This window comes from Schistocerca gregaria, chromosome 1, assembly GCF_023897955.1.
Source record: "Schistocerca gregaria isolate iqSchGreg1 chromosome 1, iqSchGreg1.2, whole genome shotgun sequence".
Taxonomy (NCBI): domain Eukaryota; kingdom Metazoa; phylum Arthropoda; class Insecta; order Orthoptera; family Acrididae; genus Schistocerca; species Schistocerca gregaria.
This window is the reverse complement of record NC_064920.1, coordinates 923,116,835-923,135,891: the sequence shown is the minus strand read 5'-3', so window position 1 is coordinate 923,135,891 and position 19,057 is coordinate 923,116,835. Positions and strand designations below refer to the sequence as shown.

The 19,057-nt window shown below is 41.2% G+C and overlaps 1 protein-coding gene across 1 annotated transcript in view; it reads right to left on the bottom strand.

Annotated features, from left to right (window-relative positions):
* The window catches only part of LOC126275201 (neural cell adhesion molecule 2-like), a 1,450,213-nt gene that overhangs the window by 143,306 nt on the left and 1,287,850 nt on the right, over positions 1-19,057 (bottom strand). Inside the window, exon 11 of the mRNA XM_049977177.1 lies at positions 11,886-12,203. Coding sequence (XP_049833134.1) covers positions 11,886-12,203 — 318 coding nt within the window. The remainder of the gene's footprint in view (positions 1-11,885; positions 12,204-19,057) is intronic.

Below are 19,057 nucleotides of genomic sequence, written 5' to 3'. Positions count from 1 at the left end.
TTCTCCTCTTTCTTTCCTTGTCCCAAGCCCATATTCTCCTGTAACCTTTTCTTCTACACTTTCCCCTACAACTGCATTCCAGTCGCCCATGACTATTAGATTTTCGTCCCCCTTCACATACTGCATTACCCTTTCAATATCCTCATACACTTTCTCTATCTGTTCATCTTCAGCTTGCGACGTCGGCATGTATACCTGAACTATCGTTGTCGGTGTTGGTCTGCTGTCGATTCTGATTAGAACAACCCGGTCACTGAACTGTTCACAGTAACACACCCTCTGCCCTACCTTCCTATTCATAACGAATCCTACACCTGTTATATCATTTTCTGCTGCTGTTGATATTACCCGATACTCATCTGACCAGAAATCCTTGTCTTCCTTCCACTTCACTTCACTGACCCCTACTATATCTATATTGAGCCTTTGCATTTCCCTTTTCAGATTTTCTAGTTTCCCTACCACGTTCAAGCTTCTGACATTCTACCCCCCGACTCAATCTTTTTCTCATGGTAACCTCCCCCTTGGCAGTCCCCTCCCGGAGAGCTATAACAGAGTTTCTTTTAGTGGAAAATCAGAGCATCGCAGATATTAACAGGAGCTTTCAGAATGTCTACAGAGACCTGGCTGTGAAAAAAGCACGATGAGTCATTGGGCGGACAGTCTTATTCGATATCATGGACGGATCACAATCAAACACCTCGCTGCACAACTGGACATCTCTGTTGATAACGCTAACACACTTACCCACCAAATTGGGGTAATCAGATGTGTGTGACCGCTGAGTTCCACTCCGCCTAACAAAAGACCATAAAGAGCAGTGGAGAACATTCTGTGCGGAATTACTTGCGAGTTACGAGGCTGAGCATGAAAATTTTTTGTCAAACACGACAAAGGCGACGAAACATGGGTTCATCACTTCGACTCGGAAACAAAACGGCAAGTCAAGTCATGGCGATGGTTTTCTGGGACTCTAAAAGGGTTATTTTCTTTTATGTCCTCTCTCATGTTGCAACGACTATCTCTGAAGTGCACTGAACTACCTTCAGGAAAGTGAAGAAACTACTTCAGCGTTTTCATCGCCACAACTTTTTGCCTTCTCCATGACAACGCAAGGCCGCACATAAGTTTACGCACCCGAGAGGAGCTTACCAAACTTCATAGGACAGCTGTTTCCAAACTACCCTACATCAAAGATCCCTCACCTTCCGGCTTCCAACAATTTGGTCCGATGGGGGATGCACTCAGCGGGAGGCGCGGATTATGTGGTGTTTATTGATGAATCAAGGGATTTGTCTCCGACGTGGACAAGGAGACTGGTACTACACGGGCATAAAAGCCTTCACAGTAACATGGGATAAGGTCATCGCATTGAGCGGAGACTATTAAAAGAAATAGGATTTTGTAAAAGAGTGCCGGCCGAAGTGGCCAAGCGGTTCTAACCTCTGGAGCCGCGCTACCGCTACGGTCACAGGTTCGCATCCTGCCTCGGGCATGGATGTGTGTGATGTCCTTAGGTTAGTTAGGCTTAAGCAGTTCTAAGTTCTAGGGGACTGATGACTTCTGATGGTTAGTCCCGGAGTGCTCAGAGCCACTTCAACCAATTTAACCGAAAGAGTGGGAAATAATACGGTGCATTGGAATCCTGAATTAAACCAACTTGCTTTCAGAAAAAAGTTGTATTACTTATTGAACAACCTTCTTATTAATAACAGTTTAAATTTTACGGGTTTCGTAAGAGAAAGAGACAGAGGGTAAGTGGTTAGGCTTGTATATACCAGTACTATTAACAAGTTCATATGGTACTAGTCAGACGAGATACCATATTTCTATTTTCTTTTTTTTACGTCTCAGGAATAAAACAGCGAGGGAAAAAGACTGTAAAACGAACCTCGTTCGAACTGGAACATACCACTTTAAATAATAAGTGATAATTGTATTAATCTGTCGCGAGACGTTGCGTCGATTTCAATCTTTTGATTTTGAAAATGTGCAAAATATTTTGTGTTTTTAATCAATTTTGATCCACTCCGAACTGGTATTTTAGAACTATTATACGGGTTGCATTTGTGTTTTCAAAAATACACTTCGTAATTTTCCATTTCGCAATTCCCACCATTTGATTGAAGAGTATTTTCCCTTGAATTCGTAAGCCTAAAACACTACGTTAGAATAATACTAATATTACAAGGCGTGCCACTATATTGCATTTAAATAAAACTTTCATGTTTGACTTTCCAAAAGAGTATTTCCACAGGACCGTTAGAGTAAGTTCATGAAATATGATGTATGCAATATATCGGAACATGTTGTATTATTAACTCTGAGCTTTAAATATAGAATATACGTTACTACATGAGTTGGAATAAAGGCCAACGGGGATCTTACAGTGAACCTATCTTTGCGATATGAACAGAACAACACCTCTACCTGTAACTTTCACCAGCAGAGAATGATGTTTATTTTAGAAGGCATATGCCCACAGTATTAAACAAGACAGATTATCTTCTCGGTGCGTTATGTAAATGATACATAGTTATCAGAATGAATCTCCACTCTCAGGATGATTATAATATTTTCAATACTATGAATGAATCCCTAAATCACTCCCAACAATTGGACACATATTTTTGAAATGGTTGTAACTCTTGCAAAAGTAGATGATATTGCTAAAATGTCGTCTTGCGTATTCTTGTACGTTATTACGACTTTTTCGTTACTTTCAGTCACTGCCACTACATCCTTTATACGTCTGATTCTCTCGAGCAGAGTGATATCGTCAAAACTAAGATATTGGGAAAGGAGAGGTCCGCGCTCGGTGTGAAGTTTTGACTTTTACTTTTTTGCTATATTCAATCATCAGATACTGCTACAACAAAAAACGTACAAGATTATTTTGTAAATGCATAGGTTATGAATTATATTAAAGGTGGACTGTATATACGTGTAGAGTCTTGTTCACTATCAATTATTTCGTGAGTAATAGAATCAACTAAACGTAGAAATTTATTCACTACATAGAGGGAGAATTGGAGACCTCTCAAAAGAGAAGCTGGACCGTAAGCTGTGAAGAAAATCAGGAATCTGTGAGCCACGTAATGTGCCAGCTTCAGGATTTCCATATGGAAGAACGGTTCCACTTTGTAACAAGGAGGAGTACATAAATTTGAATCCTCAATCACTGCGGTCGGGCAGAGCCCTGTGTCTGATGCATGTGTTCCATGGCCGTATTTTACACTCCATTTTCTCGGCATTTGCATGAAAGTATGAATTGATAATCTTAACAATACTTCAACTTGCATTCAGCATTTCAATAGCAACTTTATTAGATACTTTTGTTACAGTTTTGTTCAGCCCTTCCGGAAATGAGACGGGATTGTGCTTTACCTAGACTGTCTATCGATGGTGGGAAAAACTGTATGGTCTCGGTGAAATTACTCTTTTCACAGTCTAGCTGGCGGATTCGAACTAAAGAGATATGCCAATCAGCTAGCGCGAGGAACTCATAGTAACATTATCACCTAACATGCAAACGAAGATGTAAAATAGGAGGAGTTCTAGATTCTGTTGAAACAGAATACGAAGTCAGAAGAGTTTTTTGTTCTGTATGGTTCAAATGGCTCTGTGCACTATGGGACTTAACTTCTGAGCTCATCAGTCCCCTAGAAGCTTCAAAAATACAATTAAAAAACTGCACTTGTTATAGTGGACAGCTGCTTCTCCAAAACAATTTCATCACTTCGAAACCTTCTGTGGTAGTAACACTTGAACCCCTGGAAACTTTGAAAGAAATATTTCCAGAATTTTCGAAATAATAGCGGGTAAACTAGTCGTGGTAGAAATGGAACTAATTGCACGCCAAGACATTTATGAAGTTGGTGTACTTGAAGAAACTGAAGAAATCGATTCATCTTCGTCAGACGATTTCTAGGTCGTTGAGAATCAGTTGCAACTTGACAGAGACTACGTTCCGCAGTATTATGAGGTAATGATAAACAGCCTGGCGAGAGAGCATCCAGAATGGAGTTTGGCCACTTTTCGTAGAAGAGGAACTTCACACCTTAAAAGCGTGAAAGGCTTGGAAAGACGAGTGGAACATATACAACAGGGTGGAACAAGACACAAACAACCTAAAACAATTGATTCGTGAAGTTGAGATTGTTTAATAGAAGCTCGACAATGTCACCGGCAGTTGACGACGAGTAATCTGCGCCAATGGACTCTTCTTGCTACTGGTGGCCAATTTACTGATACAATATTCAAGGTTCTGATTCGTGGCTCGTTCTCTTCAAACGAAGACACCTGCTCTGTTAGAGAAAAATTACAAGATTTGTCTCCGAGAGGGAAAGCGCTGTACTGCCGCAAGTCCATGATGCAACAGCAAATTTCCGAATTCAGACTTGCCCCATCGAACCAAAATACGACACGGATTTTGTTAATAACACTGGTCAAACAGTATTATACATAAAACTACCTGATTCATTTACATCAATTGCAATACTGTTTTATAAACCATACGAAGCTAATTTGTGAATGTTTGTTCTAGAGTGAAAAAAAAAGATCAAGTTATGATAAAACATTCGCCGAACGCGAAACGATTGCTGTTCTTTCACAGCGAGAGTAAATTCACAAGGTAGCACACATATACACTTCACAATATGCTGTCAGTTTGTTACCAATGGTCTACGTTTGCTTGGAAGAGACCAATGGGTCGTTTGGATCAAGGGTGCAAAGAGCAGCTAAGGAGTACGCACACAAATACAAAACGGCAATGATAACATCTGAAATGTCTTCAGACTCACAACTGCATTACTCACAAAATTTCTAATGGACTTTTTGAAGCCATACGTGAGTGAAGAACAATTTATTTTGTTCCTCGATTCATGGGGAGGGCAAAAGAAGCCAGTTTTGTGCGCTGAAATTTTTAAGATAGGGAGGGTATGCCGATGCTCTGTGTAAAAGTAATTCCTGCACAATGTGCTCCTTTGGTGCAGTCCTGCGACGTTTATTTCTACAGACAGGTAAAAATTCAGTAAAGTGACTATAGAATTGGTGGTACATCACCGAGCTCAATAGAGAGATAGCTTCAGAGAAGACTGCACAAAAACTCAATCAGTCGTAAAACATCAGTTGTCTGCACCAATATTCTGTCATATGATCAGATATCCATGGTACGCCGCGCATCTGTGTTTTAACGAGAACCGTTTATGAGCATAGACCAAGTTTTTTTGCAGTATAAACAGTGAAAAAACCATGCTCATGAAATAACTGGGCGTTCATTACATGTACTGTATGCAACCATAATATTTATTTTCTGTGTTTCTACGATCAGTATCATACTGATTCTTGCAGTACTCCGTATGTTATACATGCAGGTACAATAACGTCAATAAAAAGATTCAGAATGGTCGGGTATCCGTTTTTATTTCCAATGTCCTTACAAATAATAATCGATGAATCATAAAATACTGCTAATCTGGAGAACCATAATAAATCTGGTGTTAGATTTACTTGAGAATAAAGAGAAACAGCAGCAGCATAATTTGATCCTGTGAAGTTTTCTTAAAGGAACCTTCTTGGCGCCCAAAGGAAGGGGAGACACTAAGTGGGCAGTGGCCGCAACCCGAGGCCTGGCCACATGTCGTGTTCCCTTCCCCCAGGAACCAAGGAAAGTGCACGGAACGTGGACTAGAGGTACAAAGAACAGCAACGATTTATTTAATTATTTATTTCCGTTTCTTTGTTCTATTTTTATTATTGTTGTTCTGACTGGCACCGAAAATACCAGGAAACCTATGGCGTGGGTACTAGGGAGCGGCAAGTCCCCAGATTCGGTTGGGCTGCCGACGCATAGTTTTTCGGGGAACAACGTTCCAATGATCAGAGAATAACCAGTTCTAAAAGTGCAGAAGGCGTGAATAAACTCATAACTGTAGCAGCTCTCCAACTCCGGAGATGGGTTAAGAAAGACGTTATAAAAGAAATTGGAGAAAATTTGTCTGTATTTTTGATTGCGGATAATTGCAAAATGCTTCAACTGGCTCTGAGGACTAAGGGACTTAACATCTGTGGTCATCAGCCCCCTAGAACTTAGAGCTACTTAAACGTAACTAACCTAAGGACATCACACACATCCATGTCCGAGGTAGGATTCGAACCTGCGACAGTAGCGGTCACGCGGTTCCAGACTGAAGAGCCTAGAACCGCACGGCCACACCGGCTGGCAGATAATTGAACATGGCGTCCAACAAGGAAGCGCCAAAAATGAAGGATATTTCTCTCGCCGTCAGCAAACAAATAGTGAACTGCGTGTCCACAAATCCAGCTCACGGAATTCGCCTTCGCTTACTGGAAGTTTCCGGAGTCCGGAAAGAGGAGCAGGTGAGCAGGTATCTCATGAGGAGTCGTACGGATAAGTATGGGCAGCATCTGTCGCACTTAGAACCAGAGACTTATCGCCGATCAATGGTTCCCACTGACCGTTAGGTACCATACAATCACTTGGCTACGGACTCCCCGCCTGTTAGTGAGCACACAAAACAATATACATACATGTCTAAAACTTTCAAACTCGATTTTTTCGAAAACGACTGAGAGTTGCGCCTCTCTCTTTAAATGAATTTAAGTCCAAGGCATGCTCCACACATCCTGGCGACATGAATGAAATCAGTGAGGGCAAGTTCGTAGGGTCCTCTTGTAAGCTATAATTGTAAATACCTGTGGGTGGCTATATATACACCTCTGCTTGCTCGTCGTCAATTGTCTCATGAACAACACTTACCATTCCTATCCTGCATCGACAAAGGTGACGATAAAAGTTGTTATTGTGGTAACATAAGGAACAGAAACGAACTGTTGAGCCCAAACAAAGCAGCACGCCCCTTTCAAAGACCTGCACACATCCACGTAAGATAATGTTTTGTGTCTGGTGGAACAGCGACGGCGCGTTGTGCCACGAAATGCTTCCCCGGCCTGTAACCATCACTGCCGACATTTATTGTGAACAGGTGAGACGTCTTGCAGACGCAGTCAAAGAACAATGACCAGGAAGACTGCGAGAAGTGATGCTACTCCACGGTAATGGCCGTTCACATTTTGCTAGACTAATAGAAAACATTACACAGGAGTTGCATTGGCCTGTCATTCCGCAACCACGTTATTTTCCTGATCTTCAAAAAATGGCTCTGAGCACTAGAACTTAGACCTACTTAAACTTAACCAACCTAAGGACATCACACACATCCATGCCCGAGGCAGGATTCGAACCTGTGACCGGAGCGGACGCGCGGTTCCAGACTTATCCGCTGTCTATCGATATACCTTTAGGGCACTTCCTTTGCGGATGAAAATGCTTTCCTAATATGATTCGACGAATTCTTCGCACAACCTCGTGATTTCTGGAGTCACGGAATCGACAAGTTATTCCAGCGTTGTCAGACGTTTGTAAATAGTGAAGGAGAATATATTGTTGATGACTGGATTTCTGTTATATGTGTACGTCATGTCTTACGCAAAAATGCCACGAACGTGTGCACCAATATAATGTCCCTTCACTCCTGTACTCTCCCAAATCCGAAACCTGCAAATACCAAGATCCTTTAACGCAGGCATTCCCATCGATTACACCTGTGGTTCCCAATATGGGGCAATTACTCCATAGAGGTAAAATATGATTTTCTCAGGGGCAAAAGTAAAAGGGTCCCCTTGAGATTCTCACTAAATTAACTAATTTTTAAAAGACCATAACTTTTATTACTATGTAGTAAGACTGTAATACTGTTTACATGTGTTACCAATAGTTACATTTTGCTTCAAATACTTGCATTAATGCGTGACACAATGTGGTGGTGGTTGCAGTTTGTGAAAAAAATACTTAAACGTCTTTCTTACACAGGTCACACAAGCACGCATGCTTGCTATCAAGTAAGTGTGACAGCAAAATGGAGACATAAATATCACATAAGCTTAAATATCGCGTGAAAATGCTTTCTCCGAGATGTAGGTGGTTCCCACAATAAACTAGAACTTGCTTTATTATTCACTTCACAATAATAAACGAACAAATTGACAGCAAAAGGAAACAGTAACTATGTAATGGTTACTGCAATACTATTGGTCCTACATATCAATATCATTGTTATTAGTGGCAGTGGTCTTACACAAAGGACTGAGAAACTGCTGCCATTTCAGAAGTGAGGGGTGTAGCAGTCGAGTGATTTACAAACAATATGTGTAGTGCACACATTTTCACTTCGCTGATTTTCACTTTGTGTGCAATGTGTGGGTGATGCAAGTCTCGCTAGGGAGAGGAGTTGTGCAGGCGACGCCTGTTTTGTTGATCCGTAGTTTTCTTTTCTGAGGAGTTACCGGTAGCACTTGTAATTCACAAAGAATTGCTTCATCTTTAAAAAAAAAAAGTGTTGGAAAGAATCTGTACCAATTTTACAATTAGCTCGTGGTTTAATAAAACACATAAACAACTCAATATCAATTATCTGTCGTTGTTTAAGAAAAATAAACATTTAAAGGGAATTATTTTTCGTTCTAATGTTCAGTTAGGCAGCAATATAAATTATGTTGGGGTTTGGGGGGCGGTAGCTACTATCTGATTACTCTCAGGGGAAATGATAATAGACACGGCTGGTACCAGCGGATTACAGAGATACGTACAACAATATGATAGTGACAACAATTTCATCTTCACTCTTTCATCACCTAATGATTATGTATGTCTGTCTGAAAATGGAGTATTTAAAAGTCTAAAGCGTGGCAATCAGGCCGATGTCGAACAGTCTCCTTAGTCATATGAGAATGTCACTGAGAATTAGGAAAGTTCAGTGACAGACGACATTTGGCAGGTGTAACAGATTCTCGCAAAATAGATGTGAGTGTGTCAGTGATTAATATCTGAGGAATTATGGATTAGCATTTTGTTCATGCTGGGCCGAAAATCACAGCAAGTTGCACAGTTAACAAAACAATTTTTCCACCTTGGGAAAACAGAAGATCTTTTTCCAATTGTTGTCAGAAATATTGTACACCGAACTGATGAGAAGTTGATTGGAAACTGCTGAAGATTTCACTACAGTTGTGATCAAGACAAAAGCTTCTTTCAGTCCGTCGATACTGGGCTCTCTGGTGTCGGTAGCTAATTACGACAGTCAATATAATGCTATTCAGTGTTTTTGTAACCTCTTAAAATGAGTTTCCTTTATTCATTCTGTACGTCGTTGTTGATCAGTAACATCATCAGTAGCCAAAGATGTTGGTATATCACACAGAACTGTAGTAGATCAGTAATACTTGACAATGAATACATATAGACGACCTCTTTATGTACGTTATGCTAAAGGCACAGTCGTATACGGTGAGACCGTGCAGTTAGAAAATTATGATGAAATACACTTATGATGAGTGCTTGGTTGAAACACTGACAGTTGACGTCCACATACATAAATGTAACGTAATGTGCTGAAATAGAAAAGGAGAAACGATACCTTTGAACTGGGTCCGTCGCTAGGCTCAAGATGTCGAGAAGTATCTAGATGTAGCTGTCGAAATCTACTCGATGTGCAAGGACCACATAAAGCTGTACTGAGGAACTGGAATTTATCGAAGTAATTATAAGCGTTTGTAAGACACGCACGAGGAGGTCGCTTATAAAACATTCGTTCGACTAAATTCTGACTTCTTTGTCAATCTGGATCTCTTGCTAAACGAGCTCAATGCAAGAAATACATTAAAAGGACACTGAGTGCCTCTAAAGCTCCAACAGAAAACGTTGCTAGAAACAGACTGTGCTTTACGATGATCCTTTCTCACAGAATTCAGAGAGGCAACGTTCGTGAGTGACGAAACAAGTTACTACTGACAGTTTTCTGATCATCTAGACACGCACCCTTAGATAACTTAGGAGTTCATCGAATACTTATCGTGTACTTACGGGGCAAAGGTTTATTACAATTGCTTTTTAGATCCTCAGTGTCCGATGCTGCGTGTTGCGTTCTTGATCTGCCTGAAGAATCCTCTATCATTCTCCTGGGAGGCCGAAAGAATATGCACTCGCGCCTTACGAAGGCTATGGACCCTGATTCACAGACTAGGCAACCTTCCCTGGTATGATGCTTGTGTGCAACCGGAAATCTGGGCTAGTTATCGGGTATCACAGGTGCTTTCATGTGAAAAGGTGTCTTTTTCCTTTTTGTATCCTAAAAGTGATGGCTCACATGTAGTTGATGTTAAAAATGAACAGTTGCCTGTCTATCAAAGTCTGCTACTAAAAACAGCCATTATTTGTTACTGTCGTCGAAACTTGGTGAACTATAGGTGTTGATACAGCAGGTTGTGTTTATCGGAGAGCAAAGAAATCATGGTAGCTTTAGAAATAATGACTAATGATTAACATTCATACCGTATCGATCACAACTTCCTGAGCATAGTTCTTCTGATTTTGAGAACTTATGATAGAGAGCCTTCTGTCGTTCACACTAGGTTGTCCACAGTAAAGTATCCTGAAGGTGGTGATTTTACTGCTGCGAAGTGGATTACTGGAGATGTTTAAGACAAATTCATGACAGTGTGTTCAGTGCCAACTGCATGCAGTTAAACTGTATTGCGGTGCCGAAAATTGTTCCGGGTTGTATGGCCGTGGTCCATGGAACTCTTCTATCCCTGATCTTTCGTCCAAATCTACGTTGGACATCTTCGGAGGTGCTCCTGGTTGTACTGAGTCTTGCCGACCGATGAGTCGGACATCGAAGAACAGACTAAATACCGTGAAAAGTGGGCGTGGACTAGATTTCACGTGACAGCAGAGATAAACCTTGTAAAGCATCTCACTTGAAATCCAGACCACGCCCGCTTTCCGCGGTATTTAGGCCGTTATTCGACGTCCGACTCGTCAGTCGCAAGACTCAGCACAACCAGGAGCACCTCTGAAGACGTCCAACGTAGCTTTGGAAAAAACGTCAGTAAAAGAAGAGTTCCATGGACCACGGCCATAAAACCCGGAACAATTGCCGGCAGCTGAAACATCCGATCGTGAAAGCATTCATTTTATGATTAAACTGTATTGACCTCCGTGACAATGTCTTCTGTCACTTGTCTGAAGTTAATTAATCCTAGCAATGGCGACGCATTTTCTCTAACGCAAGCGGGGGGACGAGGGTTGAGGGTATATTATTCCAACCACAAGAAATAAAAAAAAAAATTGGTCAACAATTGTTAACTTACATTAATAACATAGATTATATAGATGTAATGATCTATAAGTAGGGTGCAGAACCTGAAACAACTGTTTGGCACACTCTTAGTAATGTCAAGGTACTTTCAATAATACATACTACCAACCGTACTATGACTATCACAAAAAAAAATGTTTAAATTAAAATTTCGTTTAAAGTTAACTCTAACTCGAAACATACTATTTAATGAAATATTGATATGTAAGTAAGGTCTTGTACAAGAAAATATTGAATATGGCATTCACTGGAAAATGTAACATTTTATGGTTTAGATTAACTAAAAAATTTAAAACATTTTTGGAATCTAGTAGAAGAATTCATTAAAAGCAACGAATATTTTTTCGAAATTTTTGAATATAAAAAAGAACCAGACTTCAATATTTCCAAAAGGTGGCCATAAAGTATCGCTCCCCCTTGGTATCACGAGGGTTATGGGAGTCACACAGAGGCAGGACGCGAACTATTACACTCGGATGTCTCAGTAACATGGCAGCTAAATGTAACTTATTCAGCTAAAATAATATTCTCTCAGAAACTAAAAATAACGATGTTGTTCCACCTCTATAAGACGACTAAGAGTAACACGTTCATGAATAATGGTGTGTAGGAATATTCTCCTGGGGGTTTGATTGTCGTCCTCACCAGCATCGATCCTCCGGTGTTGCTGCGAAGCCCGGAGGGTGGTGACGTTGAGCTCAGCCGCGGCGTCGCTGCGGCCCTTGCCGTTGCTGGAGTAGACGCGGAGGTGGTAGGTGGTGCCGGGTTCGAGTCCCGCGACAGTGAACTCCGGGGAGGCGCGGCTGGTGACGTTGGCCACCAGGCGGCCGCCGCGGCCGGCCAGCAGCTCAAGCGTGAAGTGCTGTGGCGGCAGCCCGCCGTCCGAGCCCCGCGTGCAGGACACCTGCAGCGACGTCGTGGAGCGCGAGGACACGCGGCAGTCGCGGGGCGGGTCCGGCTTCCCTGTGGGAACAGGTCGCCGTGCGTGAGCGGGCTTCACATTAGTTTCATCATCGAAACGTTCTACACAGGACTGCAACGACGGCACCAAGACTGTGGACAAGTAGCCGATGCAAGTAGCGATTTATCCGGAAATAACAAATGGTTCAAATGGCTCTGAGCACTATGGGACTTAACATCTGAGGTCATCAGTCCCAGCGACCATAGCGGTCACGCGGTTCCAGACTGAAGCGCCTAGAACCACTTGGCCACATCGGCTGGCTCGGAAATAAAATCCAAATTCGAGTAACAAGCAGGAATATAAATGAACTTTTATTTGCTGAAATTTAAGCTCTAATATAACGTCAGAAATCGCGATATATTCGAAAATAAACCCTATATGTGGGAGTAGGAGTCACGCACCAAGGGCTCCTTACAAACTTAATTATGTATATACAAAGTTCATCCATTCCGGTAAGCTGAAATTTTGACGATTTTTGCTTGTTACCGTTATCGATACTGTCAAGTTATCAAAGTATGTGACATAAATGAACATTTCTTGTTGTTCAGTTAACGTAGAGGCTTAAATTTCTCACACCGTCAAGGTGTGTCAGTACGCCACATAACGTCATTAAAATGATATTAAGTAACTGACGTCGTAACAAAATTCGTTATTGTGTGAACTTCCAAAGACATAAATACTATATCTTCTCAGAAAAATAACAAAGACTATGTAATCATTTTGTGTGGTCTGAGAATGTAATAGTAATCTCTGTGTTACTTTTATTTTTTTTATTTTTTTGCGAAAAAGATTCTCTCCCTTCCGTTTTGTATCTTCGTATTGTATGATGCCATTTTGTGACTAGGTACGAAAACGTGTAAGTTTCATGTAATATTTAGCCTAAAATACAATCAAATATTACCTAAAAGTGTTGGTAATTTTCATATACACCAGCTCCTACATTCATGAAGTGGTAAAATTAATTTCTTAATGCAAATTTTATGGGGGTAACATGGTCCCCTTTTTAAGGGAACCAAAAAAGGTGTGATCACAGGCAGAAAGGTCCGTACTGTATGGAGGCTGGCCGACAACCTTCCATTTGAATTTCTGCAGGAATGCCGTATGAGGCTTTGCACTGTCGTCGAGCAGAATGACCTCACGGGTGAGACTGCCTGGTCGTTTTGATTTGATCGCTTGGCGAGGAGTGGTCAAGGTTTTGCGAGTAACGCAGGGCATTCACTGTTGTCGCGTGCTACAGGAGGTGAACCAGGAGGAGGACATTTTCGGCCCCCTTAAAAAGGCTCTGAGGGGTAAACGATTCACTGATGTCCAGCTGTACGTGCATAACTGGTTAACATAACAGCCCAGGGAATTTTATGAGACAGCCCTTCACCGCCTTGTGTCACAGTGGGACAAGTGTCTTAACAGCCCGTGTCAATACTTCTAACACACAGGTACCGGTTTTAGTAATTATGTCTCCGGTCCGTTTCTTTTTGAACGCACCTTACATCAAGCGGTCACGATCATTCCGCCCTGTGATCACACTGCGTGATCCAGTACATGATTATCACTGTGTACTGCCCTGTCTCACTTACAGGTTTCCCATACGCATATCTAACACAGCAGCCTATCTAGAGTTAGCCGTACGCCGATGTTAGCATAAACCTCTTCTATAAACAATCTCCTTCATTCGAACTCAACTTCATGATGTGTAGCCTTATTCACTTCAGCGAGGAATGCTAGCACACCGTTTTAGAATTCATTTTGTCTGACAGATTTACAGTGACAAATTGACGCAGTACTGACGTTCCCTTTTAGATTAGTATGTGTACTGCAGGGCTCCAAAATATATTGAGATTGAATTAATAAAAAAATGTGGTGGTTTTAATCCTTCAGGGGATCTGCATAGTCTCCCTCCACTTGAGTACATATCACAGGAAACTCTCAGAAAGGTCCTCAACTAGCGGGTCACATTGGCCTGAACGTCAGTTACGTCGTCAAAGCTCTGATCCTTCATGTGAGTTTCTGGTACTACGTTGTTTTGTGGTAGGTCCGTATTGATAACACCAAGTCTCGTCAGCAATGACGATTTTTTACGGAAAAGAATTGTTCGTGTTTTGCATTTTACTCAAGTCGCGGGTGGGGTCAACGCGTCATTGTATTTCTTCCGGAGTCAAAGAGTGCGCTCATTTACATATCTCCGCATATACCATAGAGAATTAGCATAAAGATAAAAAGAGTAATGTGGGCCAAAGAAAGGTGAACACTCTTACTGCAATCCACAATAAAGGAGCCAGCCGCTGTGGCTCAGCGCTTGTAGGCGCTTCAGTCCGGAACGGCGATGCTGCTACGGTCGCAGCTTCGAATCCTGCCTCGGGCATGGATGTGTGTGATGTGCTTAGGTTAGTTAGGTTTAAATAGTAATAAGTCTGGGGGACTGATGACCTCAGATGTGAAGTCCCATAGTGCCTAGAGCCATTTTGAACCACAATATAGGAATGCATTTTAATGCGACCACCGATTTCCACAGTTAGCACAACCATAGGATTACTATACAATAAGGATCACGTTATTCTTCGCGCCACGTTGATCTGCGGTACAGTATACCTGTTAGTACCATTAAGCACACTTTTGCGAACTACATTGGATGATGTAACCCTTTCACTGACAGCAACAATGACGGACTTGAGCGTCGCGGTTCCTTCCCTTCGACAGTACAACAGCAAATACCGGGGATCCACGCCTGCCATCGTCAATCAACCATTCAAAGATCGAGCATGTGTATATTAAATGACGCCATGGTTTATGAACAACAGGACCGCGAACAATTAACTTCACCAGTACTTCTTAGATAAACCTGTCTCCTTTATCTCAATCAATATTTTGTTCGTTTAAGGATGCTCCAACACCATTTCAGTTACTTAACTATCCCAGATATCTCTTTCTATTCTCAAATACGTGTCCCACATGCTACTATCAAACAAACAAGTGACTGCTACTTTTAGACGACAAAATTGAATTGAATTCGTAGTGGTACACATTGGGTAAGATACTTTTGCAAGCTACGGCTGTGACCAGTTTATATTAATTACTTACTTTTCCTGATTTTTGCGATTTTCATTATTTTCCATGCATCAGATCCTTTACATAAGATTTTATATCCGATCAAGAAAACGGCGCAAGGATTATAGGTACGTGGCGGCATGGAAACGACTAGTGCTTTGGCGCCAAGTTAAAGCATCAAGTGCCAGGGGACAAGACCGGGTAAGCCACATTTTTTCGAAACTGAGTTACTGTTACTGTTCAATGCAGGTTGATCATAGCAGTTATTTACAAGAAAAAATCGTGAAAATGCTAAGCGAGTCGAAATTTTCCTATAAGGAGAACGAACCACGCAAGTCTATAAAAATGTTAGACTATGGAACGCAAAGGCACTGGTGGAAACACTAGAAGATGGGGAGGAAATGATGGAAGCATCCAGATGTTAATCCGCCGGAGGTTCGAGTCCTCCCTCTTGCATGGGTGTGTGTGTTGTTCTTAGCATAAGTTATTTAAGTAGTGTATAAGTTTACGTACCGATGACCTAAGCAGTTTTGCCCCTTAGAAAGTCATCCAGATGTCATCCATCCCCATTCATTATGGTCAATGTTAATCAAAAGTGGTGTTGGCTGGAAAACACTGTTGGATTCAAAAGTGCGCAGCAAAATGCAGCCTCTTAAGATAATATCAGCGGAATGGGGTCACTGCCATATGGTCAAATATCAAATGCCTTATCACAGAGAAATAAAAATTGGTATCATAAGAACAACACGACAATGACAATCGATCGAAGGGCTGCTTGAGCTGCCCATACCTTCTATTAATAGAATGGTTAACTTCAGAATTCCTTACTTGGAAAGTGCGCAATAGCTTTGCACTTATTTTCTGTTCGTTGTAATCTAACTCGAACAATTCCCTTCTTTATTAAACTGTATCAGTTCCCCACGTTTATGTTCTTAATGGCTGATGCTATGCTGTCCTAAAGTGATGTGAAGTTTTTTACTGCTAACCCATAGGTAAACACACATAATGTGAGTGTTGTCGCTGTAATATCACAACCAGAGATTCGTTCAGTTGTGATTATTATTTAATTATTGCATCTGTTTCGTTTGTCTTATCTCTTTCTTTCCCTTTACAGAATGACGTCTGACTGCACTTCGGGAATCTAGTTCATTTTGGGGACAATATGAACGCCAAGAATGCTATTTCCACATTCGCTGGACTCAATATGTTTAATTTATGAAACAAAAATTATTGTAAGTACTTATATATTGCTGAAATCACATTGCAAACATTAAAACCGCTTTTTCTCGAAATTTAATAAATATTGACTTAGTTGATTTTTTCCTCCTGATTCTTCAAATAAACTTTAAATATAGAAAAGTACTGAATTTAACTGATTATTTTTCAAATAAAGCAAATGAATCTCTTTGCTGTATGATGTAGTGGAAATTGGAGTACAGCAATATGTCAAATGATATTGTTTGTAAATTATTTCGACGACAAAATTTCGAGTATTGGTCGTGAAAAGCATAATAAGAGTTTTCATTAATTTTTCAATGTTTCGAGACTTAAAACTTGCAAATATTAAGAAACGCTAGTCCATTCCGTATTACAACTTGTGCAAATCCTTAATTCGACCTCTTCATAAATTATTGTGAGAATCCACGTAATGTGTGCTACTACATTTGTATATGCTCATTGTGGTAAGGACTACAATTCTGCTTAAAGCACTTACTTAAAGAAGTGAAATGCTGTGCCTGTCATAGGTACTTGGTACTCTCGCAGACGTCCGTAGCCGTGCTAGCAAACACCTTTACACGTCAACTCTTGTCGGGAAATGGAGCGGTTTACTAGCCTATGCTAATAGCGGATCTTATAAGCATGGGATTGTTGTCTAAGGCTTATTCTAAATCTGAGTTTCCATCAGAAACACGACACAGTATCGAAAAGTCACTAACAGAATATGGGAGGAGTTGAAACTGAAAGACAGTTGTGAAAGCGTGCTGTCCACCTTCGGAATAACAACTAAAAACACGTGTGATGACAACGTTATATCAATTTGACATCGTATTCCAGCTTTTGTATGAATAGAATGCCTTAAAGAAAGTGAACACTAAGTAGATACTACATTTAGATTTTGTGTTCGTATTATATTACTTCAAATCATTTTGTCGCGTTAGTTGCGTTTCAGATTCTCTTCTTTTCTTGTGGTGTCGTCTACCCTTTAGGGGAATTTATAAATATTTTGCTTGCATCAAAAAAAGCACTATATCATTTGTAAACTCCATACTGGGAAACGTTTGTCTTCTGTTTTCTGCATTCTCTTCCTTTTTCGCGGCTAAACGTAACGGTGAGACGAAAAATACGCTGCTATGACGCTGACGCATGGACGAAACCAACCATCTGTCTGCAAGATTTTTTTGTTAATGCGAGCGTTCTGTTCTTTTCGTTGTTGTTTAGTTCCAACGCTCGCTGCGATAGTCGCATTCGTTTGCACAGTACAGGGAAATGGATGCGGTCTTGTTGCGTAATTTATCGAAAGCAACACAACTCTTCCACTGTAACTGCGTGGAGGTAGTAGCGGTACTACATTTTCGCTTAGGTCTTCACAAGCACCAAAACACACACCCTGGAGGCTACATTCACTTCTTCCAACAAAATGAAACTTTCATTACTAAGGACAGAGATATTGTAATTTTTTGTCTTCGGTAATATCTCTCTCACTCCATGTTATAGTTGAAATTATGCGAGTTAAGGTGACTGGATTCAAAGTACTTATAGTGTGCTTGAAAGCTAGAACTCAAGTTTCTTAATTTTAGAAATTATCGAAATAGAAAGAAATTCTGGTGGCGTAACAGGCTAATTAATAGAGACCGAAAAAGATCGAATATCGGGAACAGTTCGTGTGGACCGAAATTTTTGTACAGCGGTAAGAGGGAGTGCCACGAACAACATACGAGGAATCATAGCTGATGAGAGATGAGTACTGGTACGGAGGTTTCATGACTCACAGCGAAAGCCACACCTCTGCCGCTTGTAACTTGCCTCAGTCTTGTTCTACGCTGCCCAGTTATCACACACATTGCTGAAGGCAATTATTTTTATTTGTTACTTTCTGATATTATAATGGCTTTCCAGTAGGGATACAAATTCTGTGGGCATTCGAGGTAGTCCTCGGACTGGTGAACTGAATTTCAAGACAGTCCTGACGTGGGTAAACGACTGGAATTCCTGCTCAAATTAGCGGAAAGTAAAAGCAACAAGAATGGTGCATTGTGAGAAGAGATTACATGTTCCGGATGTCATGCAGACACAGTTCTGTGGCTGTACGGATAACAGGTGCATCAAAGTGCGGAAGTGAAATGCCGCGGAAACAGGAAACGCGCTCCAGTTTTGAAGTGCCTTTCACAGTACGGTTCTTGAGGGCAGTACGTCGAAATTGTACACAGATTCACCGTTAACTTCTCGGGTGGTTGTGAAATGGTGCCAACATTTTGACCAAGGGCCCACAAACGTGGGCAATGCCAACAGAGAAGGAAGGCCTTCGACATCGACCACACGCGACTGCATCCAGGCAATCGAGGAAATGATTCACAGAGATACTATCGCGGACACTACTCAGCAGATGCACATCAATAGGCAGTGATTATTCCGTAGATAGAGTACGTCTGCAATAGCGACATTTGTGCAATTGTGCTCCCGATTTATTCCACGATGACTGTCACCTTCATACAAAGGCGCAATGCTTACGACCACAAAGAACAAGAGGCGTGGAAAAATAAGCAAAGGCATTGACAATACAGTATCCTACACGGCTCACATGACACAGTTCAGT